We start from the raw sequence: 11,994 nt of genomic DNA, 5'->3' as shown, positions 1-11,994 counted from the left end.
ATTTGTTACTTTATAGATTTAATAGATATTTGTTGTTACTTTATTAACGTTTTTACGCTTATACTGTGAGGTAAAACCGGCTGCTGCTATAATTTTGTCTGGTTTATGAGCTCGTTGCTGTCCTAATTTAGGATCTTCTTTTTAATAAATTCTTGAAAATGTTAAAAAAGAGAGAAAGAAAGGGGGCCTGGCAAGGATGTTTGCCCCGGGGCCAATGCTGGCTTTTAACATTCCTGTTGACATGCTTGAAGTTGGTGCCCTTCAGCAGCAGTCATCTCACTTGGTGTTTTTTTTAAAGTTTAATCAGTAAGGTTATTACTTTAAGCAAAAAAATACAAAGATGCCTGAACAATATTGATTTATATGACAGGAGATGCTTTTAGTGCATGATAAAGACCAGTGAAGTTTGTATATTAACAAATAAGTCCAAATTCTGCATGTCCATTTGGTGATAATTTAGGAGAATATTATATAGAAGAATGCATTTCCCAACAAGCTGCTTTTAAGAGTGGTTCAGTCGTAATGTGTACTGGCTTTAAGTAGCTTGGCTCTGTGAACATGTAGACCATCCAAGGATGTACAATGTACAAAAGCATAGGGACAAAATACTGAAATCTATTGTGAAGCTATTCATGGTTGTAGTTTAGTCAATTTTTTCATACTAAAGGATGATAATGCAAGACTTCACAATGTGCAACGAGGACACTGGAATTATTCAAAATGAAGTGTAATGCACACATAAAGAAGTCAGCAAGCTCACTAAACTTAAACCCAATTGAAAACAGCTGGAACTGCTTCAGATACAGTAGTATGTGCAACTATGCAACCTCTGAGAATCTCAGGCTGTGTTCTTGGAAGAATAGCAGCTTCTTTCTTAATATGCATTTGAAGTTGTAATTCACAGTATGTTAGATTGATGCCAACATGAAATCCAATGTAACACAACAGTGGCTATTGAAACTGAAAGAATGGTGTTGCCACTGCAGATTATATGCTCAAGTGATACCATAGTGTGCGACCAGGAACTTCAGTATCTGTTACAACGGATTTTCAGTAGAACATTAAGAATTGTTAGAGATGAGCTGGATATCTTGTCCATGTTTGGAAGGAACATTATTTTTGAGATCGTTAAATTCTGTGAAGGAATGTGTATATGTACCAATTGAATAAAATTGTATAAAAAGAGCAGAAAAGAAAGTTACACAAAGAAAAGAAAGTGGATTACTACAGCAAAACTACATTATAAGTGATAAACTAATATGAGATTGACTACTGAGAAAAAATAAATTTACATTTTTATTTTGTTACTGACAGTTTTAAATATCACATTACTAAATATCTTAAGCTTCTGTACTATCCCTATTTTTATGTAACCTTTTTTTTCACTACTGGTTTTAATACAATGTATGACAGACATTCAACATAGCTTATTTGTTTTAAATAAATTATGATACTAAACTTTTGTATTAATTCTGGCAGATTATTATATGGTTGTTCTGAAAACTGAAGTTGAAACTTTCTACCAGAATGACATGGAATAAACATGCCAGGTCAGATACCCCTTGGATTCAGATATAGTCGTTCATAATTTTTAACTACTGGCCAAAGAGAGGGTAACCAGCCAGTAGTACTCACTGTCACAAGTGCTTTGTTCATCTTTTTGAACTGAATAATGGAATTGAATGTCACTTTTAAAATTGAGCTGAAAGTGTAGAGCATGCTCAGTGGCATCAAGGGTCTAATCTTTTTTTAGGTGTGTCACGTGGAAGACCTAAATCCTAATCATGTGTTCTAACTACCAGTCTAAATTCAATTACAAGGTTTTAATTCAAAGTTGAAATATGTTTCAGACTTAACATATAGTAAAACAACATGTTATATGGATAATGACATGAATAGGTAACAACATAAGCTAAAACTGATGGCAAAATTGATGATTCCTTCTGTTGAGTAGTTATATGAGTGAGTAATATCAAGAGACAGAAGCAGAGTAATATAAAATAATTAATATAGTTGAGCATTACTTTAAAAATTATGGTAAAGTCATACTGGTGTGTCACGTTTAACAATGTCAAAGCAATGACTTAGTAATGAATGTTACAATCTATGAATTACATAAGAAATAGCATAGACATTTAAAGATAATGATTCTGCTAAATCATTCAACTATACACATTTCATCAGTTGCATTACAGTTGTTTTATTACCACCACATACTATTTCATGTATTAGTTTAGTACATGTAAAAGCAGCATATCAGCTTACCAATGGCCCAGCATCTCCTTTTTCACCCTTTGGACCCTAAAAAAAAAAGCAAAAAAAAATTTACCACATGGTGTAAAGAGCTTCTGATGAAATTTTATAAAAAGTATAAATAGTTTTTCTTATAAGTACACAATACTGTATATAAATGCGTTCTTATACCAGTTTATGAAAATATATATACACTTTTTAATTGCACTTATTTATATAGCTTAATATTGTTGTTTCAAGTTAGTTACAGAGATAAGGATATACACACAAACACACACACACACATATGAAGTTAATAAACATTTTCAGACCTATTAAAAGTAGAATTAAAATAATTATATATGACACAGAACAATAAATGGGTAGGATAAGGTACACAACAATATATACTTTTTTGTATAGAAAGAAGACACAGTATAGGAAGCCACAAATAATATATATTTCATACACAGTGAACATAAAATATGTTTTCACCCCTTTCAAAACTTTACTGACAAACTTTAAACCATCTTTTAGGGCAGCTATAAGATCAACTGAATACATATTAGACATACTTAAAAGAGAGTTAAAAGCTGGTCAGTAAAATGTTGAATTTAGTGAAAATCAATTTTATATGTATTATTAAAACATATCACTGTTTAGTAGAGACAAATAAAAGTCAGGATATAATTAAAGCAACACACAAAACCAGTGAACTGGAAGTGGTTAAGAACAACAAATTCATTTATTAGAGAAAACAATGACTATGCTACCATTAAAGACAACCAAAAAGTACTATAGAATTATATGAATTCAAAGAACATCAAGAACGTCTTAATATATGAATTCATATCCATTCGTGTTTGTTGTTAATCTTTGCATTTCTTTTTCTTTACTTAAAAGATTAATATGTGATACGATGATTCAAACTATGTAGTAATAGATATGCTCAATAAACAGCGGTAATAAAGTTTTCAGGGTAGATAAAAGGCTTATTGCATTCAAAAGGAATTTAGTATAAGCTGAAAATAGCATAGGCTATTTTGAAAACAAAGCATGCACATTACTTCAACCTAAATGTAGCAAATATCAAAGAGGTAAATATAAAAAAAACAGCTGACAGTGGGAATAATGAAAATCAATATTTTAACAACTTAATATAATCGTGGTGTATTTATATCTCTAAGAAGCAATGTTTACAATATCCTGGTAGAGAATTTCGACTGGATTACCATGATGTTAGGAAAACATATAGGTTCAAGAAATCAATTTAACTCAAAAATACAATATCCTATAACCCGAGTGCTTTCGAAAGGTGGATCTTTCTTCTTCAGGAGCAAACTAGGAATTACCATTATCTTTTTACACAGTCATTCCTAATTTGCCCCTGAAAAAGAAAGATCCACCTTTTGAAAGTGCTTGGGTTATAGGATATCATATTTTTACTGGATTACTATAGTAGTGGTATTTTAACTGGATGCTGGGGTAGTAGTAACATATTAAACTTTGCCAGGATCAATGGCTTTCAAAATAGAATAAAGAGTTATAGGGTGAGGTTTAGAAATCTACAAGGAAGGTGTTCAGGTACATCATTACAGAGAAAAAAAACATGCAGAGCTATTAGGTTACACATGCATATATGACAGTCAACTACATAAATCAAAGGAGTCACAGCTATGAGACTGAATAGCATGAGGTAGCCACAACGTTTTGATAATGAAAAATAATTAATTCATAATTACCGATAAGCCAGGGATGCCGTCAGTCCCCTAATGAAAACAAATGTGAAGGGAGAGATCAGCAACACTTCACAGATTGTCAGGAGAAAAATATCACATATGTGAACTAAGCCCAAGTTTTCTGGACACAACGTGGCATCTCAGTATACTTTAAAAAGATGCTTTAACAAGTGCTATTATTCATGATTTACGATGATCTCAAAATTATTGACAAATTTCTTGAGAAAAAGTAAACTTCAATTTTTACAAAAGATAGTTAATTCTCTCAAAGATTAAGAAGGCTATTCAAAATAGGTATCACTTAGTTTGAAACTGTGTGACAGCTTCAATGTATCATTTTAGTTTTCATTTACAGTTCTTGAAATAAAAACAACATTAGTAAAATAATACAATTGTTTAAGAGATAAAGAGTCTAGATAAATGTTAACAGTGTGTTCATTTGGATGGAGGAAATTAAATCTTGAAGGAGTATCAACATACCGGAAGCCCTGTTTCACCTTTTACACCCTTCTCACCTTGCTCCCCTTGCTCACCCTGGGTTAGAGACAATGATGATGTATGCATGAAATAAGTATGAGTGATAAATTTCTGATGTTTATTCAAATATGTGTAAAAATATTGATCTTTTACTACACGTTGACATTTTTTCTTCAGAAAATGTGTGACTATCAACAACTTAAATGATTAGAATTATTTTTTGAAGAAGCAAAGATATAAAATTTTTCATCATTAGAATACAATTATATTCACATATATTTTCACTGATAATTTTTATCTACCAAAGTGTATAATCTAGGAGGAAAAAAAAATATATATATATAACTAATTTTTAAGTTATATTAATGATTTTCAAAATATACTGCAATTTCATTATGAGTTTTTGTCATAAGAATGTATGAGAAAACTTGTTACTAGTTTTTGTGACATGTATCTTCTGTGCGTTCAGTTTATACATTTAGTTTACAATACATGTAAGTTTGAAATTTACAAGAATCACATTGTGGCTTTCTCCTCACCTTCATGCCATCAAGCCCTGGAGGTCCCTGGAGTAGAGACAAGAAATAAAAAAAGAAGTTACAAAATTGCTAGCCTAAAACTAACGTAAAATTATAAAATCATAAGCTGATGAAACAGAAATAGATATACAAGCAGGCAACCCCATGCACGTTGATAAAGCAAAAAGCAAATTCACCATATAACAACACATGATGCTTACTGGCAAAGCAAACTGTATAACAAGCAAACAGACGAAGCGCCACTGAGTTAAAGCAACGAATCTGTCATTGTTTTTGTATAGTGATAGTTGTTCCCACCACCACTTGTAATTGTTGTCACAATTAGACAACAAATACTTGTATTTGAAATAACTCCTTAGTAAAAGCTGTTGCTAATGTTTCAGAAAAATTAACTGATAGATGTTCATGAGGTTAGTCCTAGTTGTTCCTGAGTTATAAGGAGCTTGAAGAAGATGTTAAAGTAGCATAAGCTCTTGCCACGATGATTGACCCAAGTGTTCCAGACCAGACTTGTGATGATTCCAGTCTGAAAAACTAACAGGAGTAATGAAACAACCAACATTTAAAATAATCTATCCATACATATTCTTATTAATTATAGACAAAATAATTAAGATACAATAAACTCAAACAGAAGAGGTTCCTGCTTCCAAGATACTTTTACTTAAATCATACATTCACTGGACAATTTTATTTTACAATTTGTTAAACTATTTTATTTCTTCATTGTATAAAAATATGCTCATCAAATACAGTTTTAATTATACTGAAATAATTTAACAAATGATGAAGTACAGTTGGTTATGTCTAAGAATTTTAAATTTGATGAAACAAGAATTTTAATGAAAACAGATTAGTAATTGATAGAAAAATTAAAAAGATGATTTTTTCAAATGTATCTACCAACAGTTGTAAACATATTAAATTTAATGGACTTTATTAAATTATTCACTTCTTCTTAAAAAAAGAGTGAAACATGAACATCTTACTTTCCTACCATTTCTCCAGGAATCCCATCAACTCCTGGAAACCCAGAAATGCCTCGAGGTCCCATGGGACCCTATAAAGAACAAATGCAAACAAATATACATAAGCGATAATTATGTGAGGCCACCTGCTTATTATATTGTTTTAAGTATGCCCAACTTTTTTTTTTTGTTCATTTAAAAGCACTGTTGAAATTGAGGGAATGCATGTATTTCAATGTTGATAAAGTAATTTTTCTTAGATTTTACAATGGTTCATTTGCAGAATAATATAATGATGATTCATTAATGAATTATACAAACATATACTCAAAAAAAAACAAACAGGAAGCTGGTGATGTTTCTGCTAGTGGTTTATATATGTGTAGCTACTATGTATTAGGTCATAAAGAAATTAATGTCCCATTTTGGAACACTTTCATTAACAACCACCCAAAAAACGTACATTACGTATAATAGTTCAAGGAACCACCTAAACTTCATGTTAGTGTATCCTATATAATGTGTAAAATTTAGTATACTCTAATCCCTTTAGTGATGACACGCATTTGGCAGGTAATGCTGTATAGATACAAGAAGGGAAACAATGTCTCTGTAGCCACAAAGAATATCAAAAAAGTTTATGAAAATGTTTTGTACGTTCATAAGTGTCAATGATGGTTCAGCAAATTTCGTTCAGGTAACTTTAGCCTTAAAAACTGTGATGGCAGGTGCCGACATGTTGAAATTGATATTGATGCTTGTTGAGTCTAACCCAAGGCAACACACTAGTGCAATGGTCCTGAAATTGCATGTCTCTTATGAAACAATACGTAAACATCTAAGGAATTTGGAAAACTCCATAAAGAAGGTGTTTTGGTGCCCCACAAACTCTCCGATGATCATCATTTCCAACATGTGAACATTGCTTCATCTCTTTTGGTGCATAATGCACGTGAACCATTTTTGGATAGAATTGTCACTGGTGATGAAAAATAGATTCTCTATGCGAATCTACTGAATGATAAAAACAATGGCTCAGTCCTAGACAAAAACCACTTCTGACCCCAAAATCTGGACTCCATACATAGAAAAAAATGATACTTTGCACTTAGACATCAAAGGAGTAATTTATTTCGAACTCCTCAATCCACAGCGAACTGTCAATGCAGAGATCTATAATCAGCAACTGGAACATTTAAATCAAGCCCTTCATCAGAAACACCCTTCACTCATCAATCAGAAAGGTGTTCTTCTTCTCCATGACAATGCACGTCCACATGTAGGACGTTTGATGCAACACAAGATTTTGGAGTTGGGTTGGGAAGTTCTCCCCCACCCACCATATTCTCCAGATATGGCTACATCAGATTACTATCTTTTTCATTCGCTGCAACACCATCTTAATGGGAAAATGTATGCAAATGTGGAAAGTGTTAAAGAGGACATCAACATGTTTTTTGCTTTAAAGTCAAGTGATTTCTTGATTCAGAGCATTAAGAACCTGATTGTGAGATGGAAAAGCATCATCAATAAGAATGGAGACTATTTCATTTAATAAATATTTTGTTTTGATATATAAATTGTTCGGGTTTTTATCTAAAAAAAGCTATACTAATTTTTTGACAACCTAATATTTTGCTTATTTTCTATGATCAAGCCATTAGTTAACCTTCTTTTTTTGACATTTATATGTTTAACTTTTATCTTGGTAGCTTTTTTAATACTTTTCTCCTTGCCTGCTTTAGATAGTTTTTAACCTATATTTACCAATTCAGTTCTGCATTACTGTTTCATTAAGTATCATTCTTCACTACCCATGGTTTATTGAACATATTTTCAAAATTTGTCAATATTACATATATAAAATTGATTCAATGACCATGTTAATCACATTGCTGACAAACTTCTAAAGTTATTACCACAGTCATTGAATTTATTTGTATATTTGAACTACTGACTAGAGCTTAACAACTATAATCAAGGTGTTAGTGCTATAGCCTTGTGTTTTTTATATAATGCTCATTGGTCTCAGAAGGTTCTGAGAAATGGCAAACATTTAGTTGTTTGTTTGTTTTGATGCTAAGCACAAAGCCCCACAATGGGCTATCTGTTTTATGCCCATCACAGGTATCGAAACCTGTGAATAATACATTTCACTGCCTTGTGTAAATCAGTAATGTGAATGCAAAATGACGAGTGGTTATGTAAACGGTAAATTAATTCTCTGTTATAGAAATTTATACTTACTGGTAAACCCATAGGTCCAGAACTTCCAGGATCTCCTTTTTCACCCTATAAAGTAATTGAAAGTTTTATATATAATTGTTCCCAGAAGATTACTGCAGAAAAGTGCAATAAATATGTATCACATTTGCATTTAACAGGAATTTATTCTTCTATTCTTCAGTAATCTTTAAAACTACAAAATATAGATTAAAATTTTGCTTAAGATGAAAAGCAAATCATGAAGCTGAAAATTAATTCCACTTCATAAGTTTTGAAACTAGCAAACATGAAAGTATGATATGTGCTCAACATTTGAGATTGTTTTTAATGTGACTGTGGTTAGATTTTTAAAAATGTCCACTTTTTGCATCACTGAGATAAAAATTTCAAAACTAAAAAAAATTTTCATTAAAGCATTAAAAATTAGACAGAGTTAATTATAATTGAGTCTTTCTTTTAAAGTATGCATCTGCAAGCCAATGAAGATTCTTAAGGTAACCATAAACATTCACTTCTATTTAATATCATTAGAACTATTCTTTGAAATTATATTATGGCATGATCTTATATTCAATGTTTTGATTTTTACTTCTTAATCTACTGACTTTTGTAAAAAACCTCTCGTATTGTTATCAAGACAGATAAACACATGATTAAGAAGTTGTATTGTGCTGTTAAGCATAAAGCTACACAAAGGGCTATCTATGCTTTGCCCACTACAGGTATCAGAACCCAATGCTTAACATGAGAATCACACAGTCTTATTGCTTAACCACCAGGGGGAAGTTTTATTGTGAATTCTAGCTTTCTAACATATTCTATTCTGTAAAAAAGTAACAGCATAATTGTGAAGTTTACTGTAATAATATTAATGAAACAATAGGATTTAAATCAAATAGATACAATGATAACACTTTACAATATATCTCACATATAAAGAAAAATCAGACAAAGACAGATTATTAGAACATCACTCACTCTTTCACCTTTTTGTCCATTTACTCCTTTTTCACCTTTAAATCCAGGAGGTCCTTGTAAGCCATTAGGACCCTTTAAAGAAACATTAAAATTATAATTCAAGAACAAGCTCAAACTGTTTTATATAAATGTTTTACAAAAAGCTAAGTAAATGCAATCTTTTATTGACAAATGCATGTAGGTCAGATTACCATAAAAACTACTTTGTGACAATGTGATGTTGCATTCCTGTAGTTAGTTTTATGGAGGTCTGTGTGTCTTCAGAATAAAAATAAAAATATACTGCTACAACCTTTTTATTCATTTATTTAGCTGTCCATAAATTTCTATTTAACATTTAGTAAAATATTTTACTCGATACTTATAAGTTTTTGCGTGCTTGATTACATTTACTCTTATTCCTAAGAAAATTAAATTTAGACTCATCTGACTCAGAATTTAATTGAAAACAATGGTACTGTAAGAGAATAAAGTTAATGAAAGTTCACTTTCCACAAACAAAAAGTGGAAACTTTTTATACAAAGATATCACAAGAGTCTGCCTTTTCAAGTAAACAGCTTTCAGAGGTTTTACAAACACGATAGGGTATAGTACATTTTTCTATACATTTCCTTGACTAATCCATTTGAATATAGATTAACTAAATTTTGTTTGCAATGTTCTTTTATCATTTTTAGATCAAAACCTATAGATAAAAATATGTCTTGTATTCTACTTATATATCCACATAAATTTTTGATTGTTGAGATCTACTTTCATGAAAAGTTTTTTATATTCATATGAAGATTCATTTTAACGAAAATGTTACAAAATAATTTTTTCGAATAAAGTACGTCTTTTTATCTGAGTATCTGATATGAAAAAGATAAAAAATATAATAGACCAGTTTTGTGACCCATAATAATGTAAATACATAAAATTTAAAAGTATTTGAGACTGGAAGAGCCATTATACTTGAGAACTATTTATTATCTATAATCTATAGAAATTTATCAGAGGCTGAATTTACTTATGCCAACATAAAATATATATATATTTATTAAATAACACATCTTCTTCAATTCTAATTTAAACATTTACCAAAACTGAAATAAAAAATCAATTATGTGATACTCACAGGTGGTCCAGGTAGTCCTGGAGGTCCAATTATCTAAAAAATTAAATATAAAGTTTTATTTATTACATTGTCTTTTAAACACTTCAGAAAAGTGATTAAAACCTGTTCCAATACATTATATTTCGAGTTATTTCTTAATTAAAATAATTAAAAAAAGCCAAAAAAAAGTATGATATTTAACTAGAGCAAAGCTACGTTTTGAAACATTTTCTCTATTATTTTAGGCAGTTTTTAAAATTGTATGCACATTAAAGAAGAACAAGAAAATAATTCATAAGTTTGTTTGTTTTTGAATTTCCTGCAAAGCTACATGAGGGCTATCTGCACTAGCCTTCCCTAATTTAGCAGTGTAAGACTAGAGAGAAGGCAGCTAGTCATCACCACCAACCGCTAACTTTTGGGCTACTCTTTTACTAACGAATAGTGGGATTAGCATTTCAGATGTTCATTTATGACATTCAAGAAAAATATATGTGATCATAATAAAGCAAATAGGAACTTCATTTTCTGAGAGAAGTTGTTTAACTTACTATAGAAGTGAGATCCATAAAAGCTATTATTAGATAGCTTAGCTAATAGCTTAAAATGTTGTAATCATGGTGCCAGATACTGACTTATAAGAATTCATAACTAATCTAGAAAAAAATGTTTCAGCAGAGAAACGAATAGAGACGTAACAGTATTCTAACATCCTGTACAAAAATTGGAAAGTGCTAATTGCCTCAAAGAACAGTTGCAATTAGTGCTACTTCGACTGTTATAATCATATCTTTTTCCATATTCCTCTAATAGTTGAGCACCTTGATGTTGATGCTAGAAAATGTACTGTAAGACAACTTAGTATGATGTTGCTAATCTGCAAAAAAGTGTTGATGAGCCTGTGGTTTCATTGCAAAAGGAACCCAAATAGAAACAAAAGACAATTGTTGACATTGTCTACAAGTTTACCTGTGAGGAGCTGAAGTTAGCAAATGTTGAAAGAAAGAAAAAAAATTAGAATACTTTTTCAGGCCGACAAGCCTGAATTCCAGCATGACAGTATGGTGTGATTAAAGAATGTAGAGAGGAAGGAAGATACAAGATAGAAAAATCGAAACACCATTAAACATGAATTTCATAGTGATAAATATATGGTCCATCAAATATGTTTTCTGTGTTTAATTGTGGCTGTACAACATAGTTACACCACATTCTATTAAAGAACACTACTTGGAAACCAGTAAAACCTCTGATCCATTACATTGAGAATGAAACAATGCTAAGACATCAATTGCTAAACCTAGATCCAGCTGTGAAGCTGTAGAGAATCATCAACTTAAAAACCTCAAAAAGTATAAATTCATTTGGGTGAATAATAATAATATAACATAAAACATAATATTTTGGGACCTATTGGTCTATCTCGGCTGTTTCATCCTCAAAACCAAATTAAATTGATTAAAAAAATAAAATACAAAAATTTTAAACCCTGCCCTTTTCATTCATATACTTTTCAAGCTTTTCTTTAACTCACTTAAATTTACTGCCTCTACAACATCTGAAGGCAACCCATACCAAAGAACAACCACCCTGTTAGAAAACTAAAACTGTCATTGCTGAAAATGACTCATACCGTGCCAAAATTTATATTTATGTCCCCTAGTACTACTATTCTTATTGTTAGATATAAAAAAATATGATACATCAACACTATTAATTCCCTTTACAATCTTAAACA

General features: G+C 30.8%; 1 protein-coding gene across 8 annotated transcripts in view; it reads right to left on the bottom strand.

The window, feature by feature from the left end:
- LOC106462738 (collagen alpha chain CG42342-like) overlaps nt 1–11,994 on the bottom strand; it is a 220,189-nt gene that overhangs the window by 9,863 nt on the left and 198,332 nt on the right. For 6 of the 8 annotated variants that reach the window (XM_022390068.1, XM_022390069.1, XM_022390070.1 and 3 more), the window contains 8 exons: nt 10,278–10,310; nt 9,160–9,231; nt 8,203–8,247; nt 5,985–6,047; nt 4,988–5,014; nt 4,452–4,505; nt 3,975–4,001; nt 2,266–2,301 (listed from right to left, as the gene is read on the bottom strand). In XM_022390068.1, the coding sequence (XP_022245776.1) occupies nt 2,266–2,301; nt 3,975–4,001; nt 4,452–4,505; nt 4,988–5,014; nt 5,985–6,047; nt 8,203–8,247; nt 9,160–9,231; nt 10,278–10,310 (357 nt within the window). The other 2 variants (XM_022390071.1, XM_022390074.1) reach the window with 2 other exon arrangements.

This window comes from Limulus polyphemus, unplaced genomic scaffold (genome assembly GCF_000517525.1).
Source record: "Limulus polyphemus unplaced genomic scaffold, Limulus_polyphemus-2.1.2 Scaffold1235, whole genome shotgun sequence".
NCBI classification, from domain to species: Eukaryota; Metazoa; Arthropoda; class Merostomata; order Xiphosura; family Limulidae; genus Limulus; species Limulus polyphemus.
This window is presented reverse-complemented; position numbering and strand designations above follow the sequence as displayed.